We start from the raw sequence: 19,578 nt of genomic DNA on the forward strand, positions 1-19,578 counted from the left end.
TCAAAACTACTACTAATGTTTAGTCAGAGTTTCCTACATTCCTGTATACAATAGAGTGGATAGAGAGAGGGTTTCTTTCCAAATGAATTTAGCGATTAATTCCTATTCTTTGGCAATACCTATGAAACAAAAAAACTTGACAGGTTTTAGTATTCTACACCCACCCCTCCCTGTAAATTTTCTGGCAGCTTTGGGATCCTCTGGGAGAGGGCACCCAGCACGACCCCTCCTCATTCCGCACTCACTGGCTTCTCCATTGCAGCGTGGCTCCCTCTCTTAGAGAGCACCAAATACTGCCCCAAAAGACATCAGAGTCCCCAAGTCTCCACCCCCTCCCCTTCAGCCTTTTTTCCTCACCCCCCCAAAGAAAGCACAGAATGAGTCAAGCTGCTTGGGACAGCAGCACGGCACTTTATTCCAGCCCTTTCCACACGTACATCCCCCCAAAAAGGGATTCTGCTGCAACAAGAAAGGGAGGAAGCCCCCAGAAGGGCTGAAGTTCCTCTCCAGCCCCGCTGTGGCGGGCCACCAGCCGCCCCACGGCACGGGCCAGGGACGCTGCCACGGCTCTGGCTCAGGCTCCACTCCTGCGCTCGGGCCGGTGGCAGCAGGTGGTTCCTCCCTTCCCCACGACGCTGCTGCTGCTGCCCCCGGGAGGCTGCAGCACCGGCATCCCGATCTGCGCTCATGGACCCATCCAGTCGTGGGATGGGAGCACCAGGGACGGACGATGAGAGGCAGAAAGAGGGAGTGGGAGCAGAGAGGACATAGGAAGAAAAGGAAGAACAGGGTGCAGGATGAAAACGATTTTAAAAATCGAAACAAAGCGGATGCGCAACATGGCAGAGAGGGATAAAATAGGAACAGGCACAGGGAACGAGACACAAGGATCCAGTGGGAAACAATGGCACAGGGAGCGTCGAGAATAAAACAGGAATAAGAACAGACAGCAAAAACTGCTTCGAGGCAATTTGGACACAGTTTTCCCTTTTTGCAGTCTCAGCTTTCTTTTGGGTCATGCCTGAAATTCTGAGTTCCTTAGTATTCTGCCCCAGTCCTTCCCTCTCCTCTCAATGCTGCTCTAAAATGATGGAAATGATACAATTTACTGTCAAAAAGAATTGTGTTCCTCATAGAAGGCAAATGCTTTTCTTCCAGGTATGTCAGAGAAGAGAGGGAACCCATAAAGGATATGGTCTTCCATTACTGAGTGTAATTTAGACTAAGAATTAAAAACATAACACGACGTGAAAAGACAGTACTAATACTTTGGGGAAAACCAGCATCATCTTGCAGTCATAAAAGTTAGAACAACAGTCTATGTTATACATTACTGTTGCTCATAATTTTTTCCAGGTGTAGGACAACTGGCTTCATACTTTTTCTTCAGGGCTTTCAAATATACACGCAAACTGTCAGGGTCCAGTCGAGAATTTCTGGCAGTCTGAACCACTCTCATTGCTAACTGGTATGCAGCTCTCTGTTTCATCATCTCAGGAGTGCTTTTCTGCCTGTGCTGTTCTTAAAAATATACATACATTAAAATATGAAATAAATTATGTTCCATTATAAAAATACCAGTATTACCTATTTTTTACCTGTTTTTGATCTCACAGTTCTTGGGCTGCATACGAACATTACATCCAATACTCCTTTACCCTAAGGGTCACTTGGGTTGTCAGCTAACAGGGACCTTCAGTATAACAGGGACTTTCAGAACTGGTTCCAGAAATACTAAGTTTAATGAAAACTGTTTTCACTAAAACAAAGGCAGTGCTTATCCTGTATCCTTACAGAAACTGGAAATACATTTGAGTTGTATAGAAACTGTAAAATACAGCATTATAATTTTCTACTACGTACCAAAATTTGTTTTGCAATGTGATTTGTAATTTCCTTTGCATCCAAAATTATGGATGATGGTAGGGAGGACACTTCTGCAGCTTTTAGTCCTAAACATATAAAACACAAATCAGGATTTTTAATGTAATTTTTATCCTTACCTTCCATTTTATGTCTTCCAGAATTAACTTCACCAGTTTTTCTAAGGGATAAAGATTTAACTTTTACTAAAATAATATTGGTATTGTTTTTCTTTGTGTGTTGTTTTGTTTATGTTTGTTTTCGAATTTTTTTGGTTAATAAACAATAAGGTTTGGAGAGTTATGAACTAAGACGTCACCTTTGTTTTAATACTATCTTTGAAATACACCTCAACATCAAGTTACTGCTGGTAATACTGTAAATGGGTAGAATGAGACCTATTAGGAGGTTAAAAGGAAAAAAAAATGGCACCATGGTGTTTACAGCTTTCTCCGTTCGGTTTTTTAATTTGACAGAAAATACAGAGGTTTTGCTAACTGCACTCTCAATTATATCCAGACGTCTAGTAGACATGAATGCCATTTTTCAACCTCTTTGCTGCCAACAGCCAAACTTCCAGATACTCAAGGTAAGAAATAGATATTTTTCCTGCCCTAACATGATTTTTTAACTTTTTCCTTTGTTTGTACCCCAGGAAAGTCTTTGGTTCATTGGGTGGTTTAATACAGCAGGTTCAAAAATGAAAAAGGGTCATGAAGAGCCCTTGTACCCTTTCTTAGAATGTTGCTCAAGTAAGGTAAAGCCAAGACATGAACACTGAGTTTCTAAAGGTCTCCTGCTCTCAGAGATTACTCTCTAAACATACGATTCTTCGGAGTTAGGGGTGGCATAGCATCTAAAACTGCGCTTGTGGCATCAAAGTTTAACTTACTCTAAAATTCTGATCAAGAAAAGTTTTAAGTCCTATTACTTGAAGTTTAACTGGAATAATTTCTAGTCTTAGGTTAACAATAGCTTGCAAAAGTCATGTGCAGCTGATTTCCTCTTGATTAAATATTACCTAAATCAAGGAATCAACATTCAAATTTAGTATTTGGAAACATACAGATTTCTTTAAATCTTTGTCACTCACTCTTTTCTTCTTTCTGGACCCACAAGTAATCAATCTGTACAATCTACACTATAATTTATTCTATAGTTGAAAGAAAAGTAAATCCACTTTTCAGAGAACACTGATGCTTTTGCAGACCCGCTCAAAATTGTCTTAGCCTAATATTCCATAAAATTCCTCTCCTTTTTTAAAGAAACTTGCTTCCTTTTTGCTAATCAAAAAGGGCCAATCTGCTGTTAACCAGTCATATCACTGCTTATGACAGACACATCTTTAAATCTCTCCAGCACATTCATTCACTTCCCTAAGTGCAGATTAAATGAACTCAAGTAGCATATGCTCAGACTCAACTCATTCAAACAGACATGAACCAGGGAGATACTAACATCAGTAAGATGTTTTTTTCACAACCAAATATCATATAAGTTCTTCATACTACCCGAAACTACTATCTAACTACATGGTTACTTAAAACACACAATTATTTGGAATAAATTATAGATCTGGAGATCCCTGTATCTCTCTGAGAGACACAAACTCAGGGGAAATCTGTCATCAGAAAAAATAATGTTAGATGCCTAATAACTTAAATAATATCTTGTGCAACTTTTGCCAACTGTAAGTCACAGTGGAATCCATTACCATAGTTCTTTTCCTCTGTGTATCCCTTAGAAAGTGTGTAAGTGTAAGCAATTTTCTCCTTATTTCCAGCACTGCTTCTCACATGTTGCACTTCAAAATGGTAGTTTTCCACGTTAGGATATAAAGCGTCTATATGACATAGTTCCAGGAAATGTGTAGCAAACAGTGTAAATGCCTACATAAGGAAACAAGAAAGAAAATTTATTTTGGCAACGATCCAGAAATAAATTATAATAAATAAGAAAAATTAAATAATCTCATAGATGTCCAGGTTTTCTCCAAAACATCGAAAAGCTGTCTTTACATTACTAAAGCAAATTAAAATCCTTCAGTGATGCATTCTACCACTGGCAAGTACACCTTTTCCAACTGTTTCTCCTGTTCATTTCTAAATAGAAGGAAAAAAGTATCAGAAACAAAAGAAAAACCATGATGATTACAAAATCTGACTGGTGTGGATTGGAATGACTGTCAAACGGTTGTTTAATTCTCTCAAGGAATTCTTTATCAAAAGTACAAGTGCCAGAAAGTATCTGAGCTTTTCAAACCAAAAAACCCACAAAAGGATGCTGAATAAACTCTGAGGAGAAACAAACACCTGCACACTCAAAAGGTATGTAACAGCCATCTGAGGTTGATCCCATAACTAGCAACAGATGTGAAATTTGGGTTTCATCTAAAATTATCTTCCAGTTTTCTAAACAACTTTATAACCTCTGTGACCAATTCATAAGTTGTGCAGAACTACCACTGTACTTTGAAAAGTAACCACCAGGTAGAGAGGTTCACTTTTAATATTCAAGGATAAAGCAAAACTAAAACCAAACTAAAAGCAAAATTAAACTAAAGACTGGATTATTCTCTTTCTAGACAGAATTACAAGCTTGCAAGTTGGAAAGATATTGTGATCAGTGTACTGGTTTTAGATGGACTGGAGTTAATTCTCTTCATAGCAGCTTGTGTTATGTTGTTTTGGATTTGTGACCAAGACAGTACTGATAACTCACACATGTTTTAGCCACTGCAGAGCAGCATTCGCACAGCACCAAAGGCTGTTCTGCTCCTCCCAGCAAGCAGGCTGGGGGTGTTCATGGACCTGGGAAGGGACACAGCCCGGATGGCTGACCCAAACTGACCCCAGGGATATCTCACACCATACTACACCACCACAATAAAAACTGTGAGGAAAGAGGAGGAAGGAGGGACATTCAGCGTTGTGGTAACAGTCATTGTGAGGAAACACGGCATTGCAGGAAACAACTGAACATCTGCCTGCCAATAGGAAGCAGTGAATGAATTCCTTATTTTGCTTCTGCATATGGTTCTCTTTACTTACTAAACTGTCTTTATCTCAGCCCACAAGTTCTTGTATTTTTACCTTGCTGATCTCTCCCCCACAGCAGTATGGGGACCAAGCAAGCAGCTGGGTGGTGTTTAGCAGCCGACGGGTTAAACCACAACAAGTGAACAGAACTGCAGCTTATGTCCTCAAGTTTCCTCTATCACTGTAATTCTTACTATGCACCGGTTATGAAAAATACCATATTTAGCCAAGAAATCTTTGCAAATGTTAAATTATGAGAAAATACTGTATATACTTTCAGGATGACAAAACAAGGCTTAAATTTGTTTCAAAACAGAATTAAACAGAATTACCTTTAAGTTCAACAGATATTCACAGGCAGCATAACAAATGCCAATACCTTCTTCGGCACTGGTACCTCTGCCAAGTTCATCAATAATGATGAGAGATTTATCATTAGCATTTTGTATGATGTACGTTATCTAGAAAAATATTCACAGTGTTATCATTCTTATGTGTTTTATTTAAAAAGGATTTTTTTTGTTATTCAGATGGAACATAATGCAGAAATTTTTAAAAAATCTCTTGAGATACAGCAATTTTACCTTTTCAAAGCTTTTAAACAGCTGTCAATTCTAATCAAGCAGACTCACACTACAGCACTCTCTTTTCCACTGAACTTACCCTCAAAATGGTATCAGTTTGTGAGTGGAAATTCAGAGAGCTCAGGCCTCTACAAATGACAACTTAAAGTTTAAGCAAACCCAAAAATGTTACCAAGTACTATCCAACAAAGCACTGATTTTTTACTCAGACTGGAATATCTTTCTATTTAAGAGATGCCTGGGTTTCTACGGTTTATCATAAAAGGGGTGAAGGCTGAATTTTTGACTATTTTTCAAAGTACACTTTCTCAGTGGAAATACACTAGTACCATTTCTATTAGCTTAACAGTAAAAATGGGCCTTGGACTTGGACAGCTGTATTTCATACCTCTTTCATTTCCTTCATGAATGTTGATGCATTTGTTTCAATATCATCATCCATACCTATTCTGGTAAAAATCTGCTCTGCGATTCGAAAAGAACAATACTCTGCTGGGACATAAGAACCTACAAAGCAAGTAAAATACAAGTTTCTCTCATCACTAGGACATTTGCCTGAATACGGCACTGAGAAAAAAAAAACTTTTACACTTGGTTTTTGTGCACATCAGAAAATGCATCTTACTTGATAAAGTTTGGTAAGATTACATTCTACCATTAATTTATGGTAGAAGAAAAGAAAAAAGTTATTATAGATATAGGATAATTAAAGCTTATCAGTGAAAGCTGTAAGAAATCATATGCCTGAAGCTGTTGGTCAGTCTGAAGGGATACAGAAAAAAACAATGAACTCTAGGATTGTTTTACATTTCTGTGGCCACTGGTTTGCTAATCCCGAGAAACATTAGTTTCCCCAAATCAAGATTACGTTGCCCTTATAAGACTTCAAAGCATAGAACTTTTACTGAATAGGAAAGAACAGGAACCTCTTGCCAAAAACTTCCCAGTTTGCTTTATTCATATTAAACTCATGTTTTTGAGAGCAATTCCTCAAGAACTTGCAATTATTGGGGACTGAACCCACAAATGCATGATGGATAAATTTTATACTCCACTGCTAAGTAGCTTCATTCTATAGAGTTGACTTTTGCTACCAGACTAACTTCCAAGAAAAAAGTCATGAGGAATTCCTGAACATAAGGAGTGAGTCTCAGTCAGACTTTACAAATAGTTGGTTTCCTTTTATAACTTTAGTAACAGAACCTTGCAGTATTTGATACGACTTTTATCTAAAGCAGTTGATTATTTATCTATTCATTGTACTTGTCTAGAAACATGTTTCTCTATGTAATTTAGGCATGCTTAAGGTCATGTGTTTCTTCTGGATGACTAACACACGTCTGACCAGCATACTTGAAGGACACTCACAATCAGTCTAGCAGAAGGTGCTAGATTGGGTTATGGTGCTCCAAAGAACTAAGGCAGGTAACTGTGCTCCTCTGAAGATAGACTGGGAAGGCTTTAAGATTTACATAAGTAAGTTTCTGATGGCAGATGAAAAACCTTACAGTTGCCTCTGTCAGCAACACAAGAGCTGACAGAAGAAAATGGGCTACCTGTTATTATTTTATTTAGACATAATGTTATTCTGGAAGCTAAATCATTCAACTTTATAAATATTTTGAAGGGGGCGGGGGGAAATGTGCTGCAGAAGATGATTAATATTGTATACTCTTACTCACCAATCTGTGCCATAATTTGACAGAGAGCAATTTGTTTCAGGTATGTTGATTTTCCACTCATATTTGGTCCTGTAATAATGACAAAATTGTTGCCCTCTGTCAGGTATGTGTTGTTAGACACAGGTTTTTCCATAGCTATCTTTTCAAGAATGGGATGCCATCCCTGCTTGATTGCTAAAGTATCGGTAAATTCTGGACGAACTAAATGAGAAAAAAAGATGTAAAACACTGAGGAGTTAGTGTGGGAACTTTTACATTATTAAACCAGTATGTTTTGAAATAAAGTTAATTCTTCCAGAGCAGAGCTCTTGGGACGAATTACCAGCCACTTTCAGGTACAGATTCTGATTACCATTCAAGCTTTCATGATTCAAGACTACAGAAAGAAACCCATAACTAAAACTTTATTTCTAAATTAACATTCTGTGGTTTTGTTCCCTAGTAAGTAGAGCTGGACTCCAGTAATAAAACCACAAAGAGCCAAAGTATTTTTATAAAGTACAAGGGTTGTAGACTCCTGTTACTTCCACATATGTACCCTGTATTTGCATGGTAAACAAGAAAGTAGCATTCTTTCTATTTTTGTTATATGCTACCATATTGATTATTTGGGAATATACCATGCCTACAAAAGTCTATTTGATGCTGGAACTCTCTCTATGGATTTCTGTCAGAATACAGTTATTTTCTGAACCGATTACACATGGCTCCTCTTTATCTACCAGCATTAATGGAACAGAAAAACGTGTAAACCGAGAATGTCCATACACTTCACGCTTTTGAACAGAATATGCTTAAACTGTTTATTTTGACAAGAGCGACTGGGAAGGCTTATGGCACCTAACTAACAGAATTTAATTTGGATGAATGGAAGCAGAAAGAACATCAGCATAAAACTAGCAAAGACAGACCAGAGACACTCACCTAAAGACTACTGAGATACAGAAAAAGAAATGGAACCAGACAAAACAGCCTGGTTATTCTCCATCAGAAGGGTCTTTACCTGGCCCATAACAGAATCAAAGAAGAAACTTACCATAATCAGAAAGAGTGCAGGCGTGGGCAAACGAAAGCAGCATATCCAGCAAAGACACAATGTCAGACAGCTTGTATAAGCAATGAATGTGTTCATAGATCTCATTCAGTAGTTTACACACTATTCTGAAGTAAGACACTGATTTAGCCGTTGCACAGCACATCCTCAATTTATACAACTTACAGAAATAAAGAAACTATAATGTTCATACTGTATACATTAGGATAAAATGTCACTCATAAATCACAATCATGTCCCCCAGATGCGAGCAAATGTATAAATTTCTTTGCAGTAAAGATCTTGTGCCATCATCTCAGCTAACATTCTGCTCATCAGACACAACACACATACCTCAAATACAACAGCTCATATGAAAGCTTCACACAGAGAATGAACTAAAAATGTAGCTATGGGATCAAGTATGTTTTATTAACATGTGAAATGTGACTCTAATTCCCTTAGATTTACATGTTAAAAAACCCCTACATGGTTGCTAGAAAGAATTTCCATTCAGCTGACAGGTAACCTTACACTTACTAAGTTATGAATCAGAGAGGAGAACAAGATCACACGCAAGGACAAGATACAGAAATACTTCTACTCTAAATATAAGGAACTGACTAAAACTAACAAATCTGATTTTTACTGATGCAAAACTAATGCATTCATTGTGCCATTTTGTACAGATAATTCACCCATTAAAATTTTATATGATGACCACTTCTATTAATAAATGCCAATCTATCTGCAATCATGTTTAATACAATACACAATTTATGGGTTCTGTTTGTCTCAGGAGTACACTTGAACAGTGTTGCTTTAGACTATTTCTGTAAGTAACCATAACTTAAAAGAAAGATAGCTTTAAAATCCCATATAATTAGCTGATAACTGGAGAAAATGAACATACTTAGCAAATATTAAATAGTTTTAACAGGTCTTACAAATAGGTCATGTGATAGATTTCTCTCAGGGACTCCTGACATCTTTCATTCATTTTTATTAAATCAGCTGAAGTGAAGCTGTATGTGTTTTTCATTTTCGTGATCTATGGGGAATTGAAACCAGTAATAAGAGCCTGCCTTATTATCAGAAGGAAAACCAGCTTCTATAAACCAAATTATGAACCATATGGGGAAATAAAAAACAATGCCCAGTTTCATTTTTACAATGTAATTTTCTATGAAAATTTCACTTAAGATAACAATTAGCAAGATATGCAACTTTATTCTTACACAAAACATAATTGCATGTACTTACACACTATTGATTATATAACTGAATATAGAGTAGTTATAAAAACATCCGAATTAAAACTTCATTTACTTTTAAATATCTTCACTGAAATTATTTTTATTGTTATTTACTGTATAATGTATACTTTATTATTAATGTATTACATATAACAAATGAAGTATACAAATATGTTATGCTAAAACGTATTTTCTGCAGATACCTTTGTAAATTCTGAAGGAAGCTGGCCATTAGGTAATGTTGAACAATCAGCATTCATCTGGATAAAAAATCCACGAGCAGAGCTGAAACTTGTTTTCATTGGTAGGCTGTACTTTTCTGCAAGTTGCGTTATCATACCTACATACCACATACAAAGATTTAACCCAAATTGTATACATTCATGTACCCCCCTCCCCCTCACTCCCCACTTGTGCTGGTACAAAGTTGGAAACTGTTAATGGAAGGTTTCAGAAATACAAAATCTGTATTTTTCATGATGTATGAATCTGGGATTAGAATAAAACAGAAAGACAGGTGCTAAAGTTTCTGATGCTCTTTTATGTTTCCAACTACAGACTAAACTAGGATGGTACTTTAGCTAGAAATCAACAATTTATACTGAAAAAAGGAAATCAGTTTCAGAAGAAATTTTTTCTTCTATTTTGACAGAATGATAAACAGGAAGGTTACTAAAACAAAATAATGCACATCATGCCAAAACTCCTTTTGTTCGTATTTTCTGACTTTTAATACCTTCATCCACAGATAGATAAGGACTGCTTAGAATATAAAGAACAAAGAACTCAGATATTTTAAATGAGGAAGTTAAACGAAAGAGTTACATGTTTTATGCAGAATGTTTTAGGTGGAGTAATTCTGTTCTATTACTTCAACTTTTTTGCACTTTAGGAGGACAAGGACTAAAAAAGCTTTGAATATAGGAATCACCATACAATTATTCAATTTTATTAAAATAAAACTGAGTTTTTATCCAGAAACGGAGCCAGAGCAGAGTAGGGTTTCTACCATGCTGCAAGCAAGGAATAACATTTATTCAGAAGAAAATAAAAGGAGGCACCTCTCCCCATCCCTTTTCTTAAAAATAAAAAAAAATTTAAATCATGCATTAGAACTTTTTTAACCTTTCATTCATGCTTTACACAGTATAAATGATGAGCACTCATCTTTTAGCCTGAATTTGCATCAGCTCCTCAGGCTGGCTAACCTCAGCAAGACCAAGACCATCAGAATCGCTGAATTGTGGAAGGGGCCTTCAAGCTCACCCCATTCCACCCCCGGCCCTGGGCAGGGACAGCTTCCACTATCCCAGGGTGTTCCAAGCCCCGTCCAACCTGGCCTTGGGCACTTCCAGGGACACAGGGGCAGCCACAGCTTCTCTGGGGAACCTGTACCACGGCCTCACCACCCTCGCAGGGAAAAATTTCTTCCCGACATTTAATCTAAAGCTGCCTCCCTTGTACATCACTACATGTCCTTGTGAGAAATCCCTCTCCCTTAGGCCATACGCGGCTTGTACAGCCCACCCCAGATAAGTGCTCCAGGGGCTCTCGGGCCACACGAGCGCTCCGGGCCCTTTGCCGGTCCCCAGCGCCGGGAACCCCGACTCCCCCGGGACTGTGTCCAGCCAGGCCCGGCCCTCACCATCCGCACTCTCCGGGGAGCTCGGAGCCCTTCCGCCCCGGGTCCGCGGCGACGCTGGCGGCCGCAGCTGCGGCGGGAGGCAGGGCAGGAGGCACGGCGGCAGCGACCGCGGCGGCACGGGGGTGGCAGCGCTGGTACTCACTGCGCAGCAGGATGGGACCGCTGTCCTCGACACTGAACCCCAGGTGCGGGTGTCGCCCACGGGGCGCCCGCAGCCGGCGCACATGAACACCATGGGCGTGGGGGCCGCGTCCGCCCGCCGCTCCTGCTGCTGCCGGGCCCGGCCGGCGCCCGGCTGCAGCAGCGACAGCGAGCGCTCCAGCTCCGGGCACAGCGCCATCGCGTCCCGGCCGCCCGCCCGCCGACCGGCCGGCAGAGAGCCCGACAGCGCCTTGGAATCGCCCGCCGAGAAGGCGGCAGTGACGGCGCACACCGCCCCGGGACCGCCCCGGGACCGCCCCGGAACTGCTCCCGTTTTTTCTTCCTCTTTTTTTTTTTTTTTTTTTTTTCCCTCTTCCTTCTGTCAAACAAAGAGGAAAGATGTCTCGAATACACCTGCAGCAGAGCCTTGGTTCGGCCGCGGCTATAGGGTCCAAACCGGGCGAACTCGGCGAGGTTCGGCGGGGCTTGTTCGGTTCGACTCCGTTCCAGTCGGCTAAACGCGGTTGGGTTCGGCTGTTATCGGTTGCACTCGGCCATTTTCGGCCCTTCAGCTTAACTCGGCCGATCTCGGCAATGCTCGGCTCTTTTCGGCTGTTCGGAAATCCTCGGGTGTTTTCGGCTCTTCGGCTACACTCGGATCTAACCGGCACAGCTCGGCTATGCAGTCGCTTAGATTCCGCTCTTCGGGACAGCTCGGCACGGTCGAACCGCACTCGGTGCCGCTCCCCGCGCTCCCGCAGCTCCGCTCGGCTCCCTGAGGGCGGCGCGGGCCGGGCCGAGGCGCCGCACGGGCAAGCGGGGCCGGCTCCCTTTAAACACGCAGCGCTCGGTGTTTTCCTGCTGCCGAGTCCCGCGGGCGGCCCGGCCATCGCACGGACACGGCCGGGAGCGCGGAATCGAACAGGAGCTCCCGGGCAGTGACTGCACTCGGGCACTAAGAACCAGCTTCCAGCCCGGGGCCCCTTGGGGCCGGGCACGGGGCAGAGCTGCAGTACCGCGCTGTGTCCACAGGGCGGCAGCACCGCGGCCCGGCCCGGGGCTCCCCGCCCGTCGGGGACACGCAGAAAGGGACCCCCCAAAGAGAACGTGCACAGAAATCCCCTAAGAGAAACGCCCCGAAAGACACCCGGCCACCGCTTCAAAGACAACCCCTGCCACCAAGCCAATTCAAACCAAAAAAACCCCCTCTGTTTTAAGCTCTATTCCATGATTTCTTTACATTCATTAGTTTTATAGTGATCATTACCATGTCTTTTTTCTAGTCATATCTCTGGATATCATATATAGGCTATTGTAATAATATAAGTAACGAGTAATATTATGGATTGTATTTATGTATATTCATGAGATTATTTTTCATATTTATATTTCTGGTTTTATTATATATATTCATATTTTTATATTTTTGTACTTAGTTTTTAAAATTCGTGTCTATTTCTGTGTGTTTTAAACTCTATTACTTCAGTAACCTAACACGTCAGCACCCCAATTAAGCAGAATTACATTAGCCTGGTTTTCTAAGGGGGAAAGTGGTTTTAAATTAAAATAATATTGGTATATTTTCTCTTTCTCTGTTCTTTTGGGTTGTTTCTTTTTAATGTTGTTTGTTTTGTTTTGGATTTCTTTGTTACTAAACAATGAGAGTTACAAAAAAAATAGAATAAAGAAAACATGAAAAAAAATTGAAATAAAATTTCAAGTAAAAAACAGGAAAAAATAAAAAGTTAAAAAGGAAAAAATTAAAAAGAAAAAACTAAAAAGGATAAACTAAAAATGATAGACTAAAAAGGAAAAAGTAAAAAGGATAAACTAAAAATGAAAAATTAAAAAGGAAAAATTAAAAAGGAAAAATTAAAAAGAAAAAATTACAAAGAAAAAAATTACAAAGAAAATATTACAAAGAAAAGATTTAAAAATACAAAAAAAACCCACTTATAAAAAAAACCTAAATAAAAAATTAAAAGTAATTAAAAAGAAAGTAAAAAGTAAAATCATAAATATAAAATATAAAAGTAAATTAAAAATTGAAAAATATAAAATCAGAAGAAACATTAAAATATTTTTAAAAATACAATACAAAACAAGCCATGAAAAAATAAAACATAATAAAATAAAATAGCATGAAAAACATACAACAACAAAGGAATTCAATAAATGCAGGTCTCCCCTCCTTCCACTGTCTAACACAGCTGCAGGAGTGTTCTTGACTGTGATGCAGGGATAGGGAAAACAAACCCAGTGCCTCCCAAAAATTCTGGTTTTCTAGACAGCCCCCAGTTTTACTTGGAAACAAATTCTATTCAAGCTAGAAGCTCACCTGGGATGAACATCCAAATGTGCCAAGGCAGCAAAGAACCATCCCATTGTGCCAAGGAACAGCAATTAGGCCAAGGGTTAAGTTTTACCAGGTTTCATGGAATTAAAAATGCAGTAAATTCAACTTTAAAGAGATTCATTATGGCAATTCAACAGTTAGCAAGTTTTCCTGGGAATTTACAGAGTTCTGTGTATATGGTGCTGAACAATGCCTGATTTACTAACATGAATTTGGTAAATTTCCTTGGCAATGTGCCCTAAGTAGTACAAAAATTCCAATCAGCATGGAAAATATGAAAAAATAAATATTCCCTTACTAAAATGAGAGAGAGAAAAACCATCAAATCCAAGGAACAAAGAACATCTAAATCCCAGCTTGCCTGGAAAACAAGCTCAGGAATTTCTAACATGGAAAACTTTTGCAACTTTGGAGGAATTTGGTGCAAGTTCATGAAATGATGATTTCAAATCTGCTTCCCCTGCTCTGATTTTAAAGGGAAGTGGGATTAAACACGTCAAGTTACTCCTATCCAAGAAGGATCCCTATTTTGTGTGAGTAACAATCCCAAGAAACTCCAGTCTTACTTGTATTTGACATCTCAAAGTCTCAGCAGAGTTGGGAAGTTTCAATGAAACAAAAGAGACACAATGCCTGGAACAACAAAATTCCACTTGGCAAAAATCAGGACATTTATTTACAAATCCAGGGAGGAGGAGGAGGAGGATGACACCAGGAACACACTCCAGCTGAAAGTCACCATTTATTGGAAAAGGCAGGAAGTCGGAGAGAAAAGTGGGAACCTCGGACCGGGACAGGGCCTTCCAGGGGCTTTGCCTCGCAGGGGCTCTCTCTCCTCTTTTGCCAGCTGCCTGCAAGAGGAAAAACAACGGGAGTCAAGTGTCAAACCGGGGCAGGACGTCCTCGGTTGAGGCAGATGGAACAGGCCCCCCCACAGAGCGAGTCCAGGCCGGGTGCCGGGGAGCTCCGGCAATCGGGGGCCGCCCGTGGCACCAAAGGGCTGGAAAAGCAGCCCCGGCTGCGCTGCCCGGGTTTGGTGCCGGCACACGGCAAGGTCTGGCCACAGGGGCAGCACTCAGTGCTGGGACCGCAGGAGAACGGCCCAAAGCCGGGTCCAACATCCAGCAGTGCAGGCAGCACACCCCGGGAGAAACTCAGGGGGGAGAAGCCCCCCGGATGCTCCCTGCACACTCCACGTTCCCGGCCTTTGGCAGCTGTGCCAGGGCCTCCCTCAGAACACCGACCTCACCGTGCAGCTCCTGCTAAATAGGAGAACCTGGGGAAACCACGCAGAAATCCAGGCATTTCCAGTTCTTGAGAGCCAAAGCGGCAGCAAAATGCGTGCAAACTTCGTGCTGCAAAGCAGCAGGTGTGAGCAGACGCAGGCATTCGCTCCAGAGGGGACACGAGGATCCCTCCAGCAGCCAAGATTTCTCTCGGGCTCTTCCCACTGCTCTCGGAGGACACAAGCAGCAGTTTCTCCCTGGTGTTCCCCTTCCTTTCCATCCATCCAAAGACTTCTGTCCTCCTCAAACTCCCTGTTCGGGAAGAGAAAGAGCAATGTTAGCATCACACAGGCTGTGCACGAGGGTGTGAGTGACTGAGGCGGCATCCCCAGCTGCCAACCCACTGCTGCTGCCTCTGCATTTCTGAGTGGTTCCTCGCCACCCTGCCCTTCCCAGCACCATTCCCTGCGTGCCATGTCCACAGACACCTCCTCCTTAAGACAGCTAAAAAAGCCACTGAGAAGAAAAGAAAGAAGATCAAAAATCAATTCACGTGTTCCCAGTCTAGGGAGAAGGAGGGAGGTCTAAAACCTGCATTTATTTTAGAACGGTAGAGGAATTTTTGAATGACCTGGAGTGTTAGTGAGGGGCAGCAAAAGCTGATCAACTCCTTTATTAACTTCTTAGCAGCAGAAAGATCTATACCCAGAATCACCCCCAAAACTTCAAAAGACCTGCTTCTAACCAAACAAAAAGCCAAAAACCCGTGTCTTTCGAACTATATAAATTCATTAACCAAACACATCAGATCCACAGAAGTTTGAATCCTTACGCTAGTCCCATCACTACCTACAAAATCAAAACCTATTTCTCTTACTAACATCATTTAAAAAATCACAAATTTTAACTGTACTAAAAACTAAAACCACCTAATTAAAAATAAATTTTAAAAATCCCATTTTAACTACACCAAAGCCCCAAACATGCCAAGCCAACTTCCTCCAAATCAAATATTTGAAGTGCCAAAAGCCCTCAAACGTCCAAAATAACTATGACAAAAATGCCCTCTCCTCTCCACACCACCGGGATCACATCAAGCAAATCAATTACCCTCTTCCTCCAGCGCTTCCAGACGAAAAATCAAAATCTCCCTAAAATCTTTAAAACAGTCACAAAGTAGCCAAGAATTACAAACTTGAATCTCATTACCAAAAACCTCAAAACAAATGCAAACTAAAAAACTCCACCATACAACCAAATGCCAGCAAACAAATCCCACTGCACTCTTTTCGCTAACAACTCCTCTCCTAAAAATGGAACAAAAATGAAAAACAACCATAGAGAACCCCACATAACCAATCATAAAAATAGTAAAAAACATGAACCAACTTACTAAACTCAAAACTCTACAACTGACCCTAAACGTGACTAAAAAACCCCTCTATCCCTACACTTACTGAAAAAATAATAACCAATACTCTATAAAATTAGCCAAACTAATGAACAATATGAAAAAATCTAGACTACTAAAAAAGAAGCATCACTGCCCCCAAAAAAATACCTAAAACTCCATCAATACCCACCTTCCCAAAAATAAAACTAATATAAATCACCAAAACAACAAACAAACCAAACTACAGAAATAGAAAGATCAGAAATAAACCTAAAATAACAACACAAAAAAACCCCCAACATAACAACAACAACAGCAACAAAAAAAATCCCACAAAAAAACCAAAACCCATCTCAATAACCCCATAATGCCTCAAACCATCCAAACAAAAATGCCACCTCTTAATACACGCAAAACAAAAGGATCAGTGGAACCATAAACAATACCTCCCACATTAGCTGCAACTATACAACATACTGCAATCAAACAAGCCAAAGAAACAAAGCCCTAATAATACAAGAAATCAAAATCCAATTCAAATATTAATATACCCTAACAAATGAACTACAGCTCACTACCTCCAAACCCACCAAAACCTACACTACCTACTCACCATAATAAAAGCCACAAGCACCACGAAATCAATAAAAACCTGCCCTCTACCTCAGGCTACAGCCCATGACACCAATGTAAATCTTAGAAAACATCTCCTTGAAATATACACAACCTGATCAACACCTCCATTAAGAAGCATAACATTAAATCAATAGACCACATCCCTTGTCACGTCCCATGGCCAGAGTCAAACTACACAGTGAAAGATCAAACCCCACCTTAAAACCACAGAACAGAAAAAGCTTTCAGCAATGAAAAACTGCATCTAACAGAACACCCAAAGCTCCACCGGGCAAGCTGGTGCTCGGGGTCCCGCGCAGGCAGCCGGGAGGAGAAAGCCGGGGAAGGGGGGTGTGCTGTGGTCCCGGTGTTTCTCCTGCCCTTTTGGGAAGGTGGCTGCCCCGACGACGAGCCGCCATCTCGTTTGTGGCAGAGCCGAGGCCCCCGGGTGTTGCCGGGCTCAGGGGCCTGACCAAAATGTCTGCCGGAACCGCACCGCGGCGCGGCACAGCGCGCACACAGATCCCTCGCACCGGGAAGCGCCGCGGAAAATTGTTCCCGGGCGGCGCCGTTTACGGGGTCGGGCGCAGGCAGTTGGGTCGACGCCCATGGGTGGTCCTTGGTTTTTCCCGCCTTTTTCGCCGCCATCTTGGGAAGGTCGAAAGCAGCTCACCGAGCCGCCATCTTGAGCAGGGCATTAGGTGACTGCCCCTGCTTCCGGCCGCCATCTTGTTTGTGGCTGAAACCACTTCCTGTTGGGCCGCCATGTTCGTTGTGGCACCACCGACGGCGCCCCCGGTTTTAAAGGGGGGAGCCTGACAAAATCGAGAAAGGAGAAATTAGAAAGGAAAGAATTAGAAAGGAAAAAATTACAAAGAAAAAAAAATTAAAAAATTAAAAAGGAAAAAATTAAAAAGAAATAAATTACAAAGGAAAAAATTAAAAAAATAAATTACAAAGAAAAAATACAAAGGAAAAAATTACAAAGAAAAAATTTAAAAGAAAAAAATTTAAAAGAAAAAATTACAAAGGAAAAAATTACAAAGGAAAAATTACAAAGGAAAAAATTTAAAAGGAAAAAGTACAAAGGAAAAAATACAAAGGAAAAAATTACAAAGGAAAAAATACAAAGGAAAAAATTACAAAGAAAAAATTTAAAAGAAAAAAATTTAAAAGAAAAAAACAAAAAATGAAAAAAATTACAAAGGAAAAATTACAAAGAAATAAATTTAAAAGAAATAAATTTAAAAGAAATAAATGAAAAAGGAAAAGTTTTTAACAGAAAAAAAATTAAAAGGAAAAACTTACAAAGGAAAAAAATACAAAGGAAAAAGTTACAAAGGAAAAATTACAAAGGAAAAAATACAAAGGAAACTTTAAAAAATACAAAACAACTGCAAACATAAAAATAGAACATAAATCTCAATAAAAAATTAAAAGTTATTAAAAATAAAGTAAAAAGTGAAATCATAAATATAAAACATAAAACTAAATTAAAAATCGAAAAATATAAAATTAGAGGAAACATTAAAAGATTTTTTAAAACAGAAAACAAAAACACATGAAAAAATAAAACACAATAAAATAAAATAGCATGAAAAAAAATACAAAAACAACAACAAAGGAATTCAATAAATGCAGCTCTCCCCTCCTTCCACTGCCTAACACAGCTCCAGGAGTGTTCTTGACTGTGATGCAGGGATAGGGAAAACAAACCCAGTGCCTCCCAAAAATTCAGGTTTTCTAGACAGCCCCCAGTTTTACTGGGAAACCAATTCTAGCCAAGCCAGCAGCTCCCCTGGGATGAACATCCACATGTGCAAAGAACCATCTCACTGTGCCCAGGGAACAGCAATTAGGCCAGGGTTTAAGTTTTACCGGGTTTCATGGAATTAAAAACGCAGTAAATTCAACTTTACAGAGAGATTCATTATGGCAGTTAAACACTTAGCAAGTTTTCCTGCTAATTTACAGAATTCTGTAAATTCTGTTTATTTGTATGTATATGTAAATATGTAAATATAAATATGTAAACAAATTAACTGTTACCTCTGTCACTGCAGCATACCTCAGCCTCTTACTTACTTACTGCTGTCATTCAAAAAACATGCTGTATGTCTTTCAAAGGGAACAGCCATTCCTGCATTCCCCCTGGGAAAAAGTACCTGGCTGAGCACAAGGAGTGCTTGCAGGAGGTACTACAACAGGTATGATGGTGGAAGGTTAAAAAATATAATTTCCATATAAGTTAACCACGGGGTTAAGTTGAGGTATGTGGGGGGGGGGGAGGAAAGTAGAGAACGTACAACTGGAACTTGACGCAGCTCGGCTTTGGAACAAGCGTCAGGTTCTGCAACCAGCTCCATGCTATTGTAATGACGAATCAAGTGTGACTGTAGCCCAGGAAGATAATTGAGAAGCATTGTTTTAACCACATCAAGTGTGGATCAGGGTAGAAGCGTAGGTATGATTTAAGATAGTAACTAAGGAATAGGATAATCAGTATCTAGGGGTGGAGGTTAGTTAACATGTGTATAATTTAAACTGTAAAAATCACAAATCGACTCTGTATTCTTGGGCACAAGATTTGGGCGTATCATCGCCCCTTTGTCCCCACGCGCAAATAAAGAACCGCATATGATCGCCTTCATGTGGTTATGTTTTCCTACGCTAACAGGTAGATTTTGTCTGGGATGGATGGATCCTTTCCTGTGGCATAAGCTGTACATATGTGTGCCCTGGGATG

At 40.3% G+C, this 19,578-nt stretch overlaps 2 protein-coding genes across 4 annotated transcripts; both read right to left on the bottom strand.

Annotated features, from left to right (window-relative positions):
• Positions 1 to 391: 391 nt before the first annotated feature.
• Positions 392 to 11,576, bottom strand: LOC134549480 (mutS protein homolog 4-like). Its single transcript, XM_063395022.1, has 10 exons — positions 11,102 to 11,576; positions 9,660 to 9,796; positions 9,148 to 9,251; positions 8,204 to 8,328; positions 7,168 to 7,368; positions 5,874 to 5,992; positions 5,234 to 5,362; positions 3,578 to 3,752; positions 1,864 to 1,952; positions 392 to 1,516 (listed from the first exon to the last, which is right to left on the bottom strand). The coding sequence occupies exons 1-10, from the start codon at positions 11,439 to 11,441 to the stop codon at positions 1,331 to 1,333; spliced, it is 1,605 nt and encodes a 534-aa protein (XP_063251092.1). The 5' UTR covers positions 11,442 to 11,576; the 3' UTR covers positions 392 to 1,330.
• A 2,673-nt stretch (positions 11,577 to 14,249) lies between these two features.
• Positions 14,250 to 19,213, bottom strand: LOC134549485 (uncharacterized). Of its 3 annotated transcripts, XM_063395034.1 has the most exons (4): positions 19,139 to 19,213; positions 17,506 to 17,647; positions 14,843 to 15,136; positions 14,250 to 14,449 (listed from the first exon to the last, which is right to left on the bottom strand). In XM_063395034.1, the coding sequence occupies exons 1-3, from the start codon at positions 19,196 to 19,198 to the stop codon at positions 14,844 to 14,846; spliced, it is 495 nt and encodes a 164-aa protein (XP_063251104.1). In that variant the 5' UTR covers positions 19,199 to 19,213; the 3' UTR covers positions 14,250 to 14,449; position 14,843. The 3 variants fall into 3 exon arrangements, with proteins under 3 accessions (XP_063251104.1, XP_063251103.1, XP_063251102.1); XM_063395033.1 differs by lacking the exons at positions 17,506 to 17,647; positions 19,139 to 19,213 and adding an exon at positions 17,122 to 17,494; XM_063395032.1 differs by lacking the exons at positions 17,506 to 17,647; positions 19,139 to 19,213 and adding an exon at positions 17,110 to 17,494.
• Positions 19,214 to 19,578: the final 365 nt, after the last annotated feature.

This window comes from Prinia subflava, chromosome 4, assembly GCF_021018805.1.
Source record: "Prinia subflava isolate CZ2003 ecotype Zambia chromosome 4, Cam_Psub_1.2, whole genome shotgun sequence".
In the NCBI taxonomy this organism is placed as follows: domain Eukaryota; kingdom Metazoa; phylum Chordata; class Aves; order Passeriformes; family Cisticolidae; genus Prinia; species Prinia subflava.

Excerpts from the sequence above, each read along its gene's own strand:
- LOC134549480 (XM_063395022.1), bottom strand. The coding sequence starts at position 11,441 with ATGGCGCTGTGCCCGGAGCTGGAGCGCTCGCTGTCGCTGCTGCAGCCG. Across the intron at positions 5,363-5,873 it reads TCATGAAGGAAATGAAAGAG|ATAACGTACATCATACAAAA; the intron begins GTATGAAATACA and ends ATATTTTTCTAG. Across the intron at positions 1,517-1,863 it reads ACATTGCAAAACAAATTTTG|CACAGGCAGAAAAGCACTCC; the intron begins GTACGTAGTAGA and ends TTTTAAGAACAG.
- LOC134549485 (XM_063395032.1), bottom strand. The coding sequence starts at position 17,480 with ATGGCGGCGAAAAAGGCGGGAAAAACCAAGGACCACCCATGGGCGTCG. Across the intron at positions 15,137-17,109 it reads CTTGCCCGGTGGAGCTTTGG|GGAGTTTGAGGAGGACAGAA; the intron begins GTGTTCTGTTAG and ends CTTCCCGAACAG. Across the intron at positions 14,450-14,842 it reads AGCAGGAGCTGCACGGTGAG|GCAGCTGGCAAAAGAGGAGA; the intron begins GTCGGTGTTCTG and ends TTCCTCTTGCAG.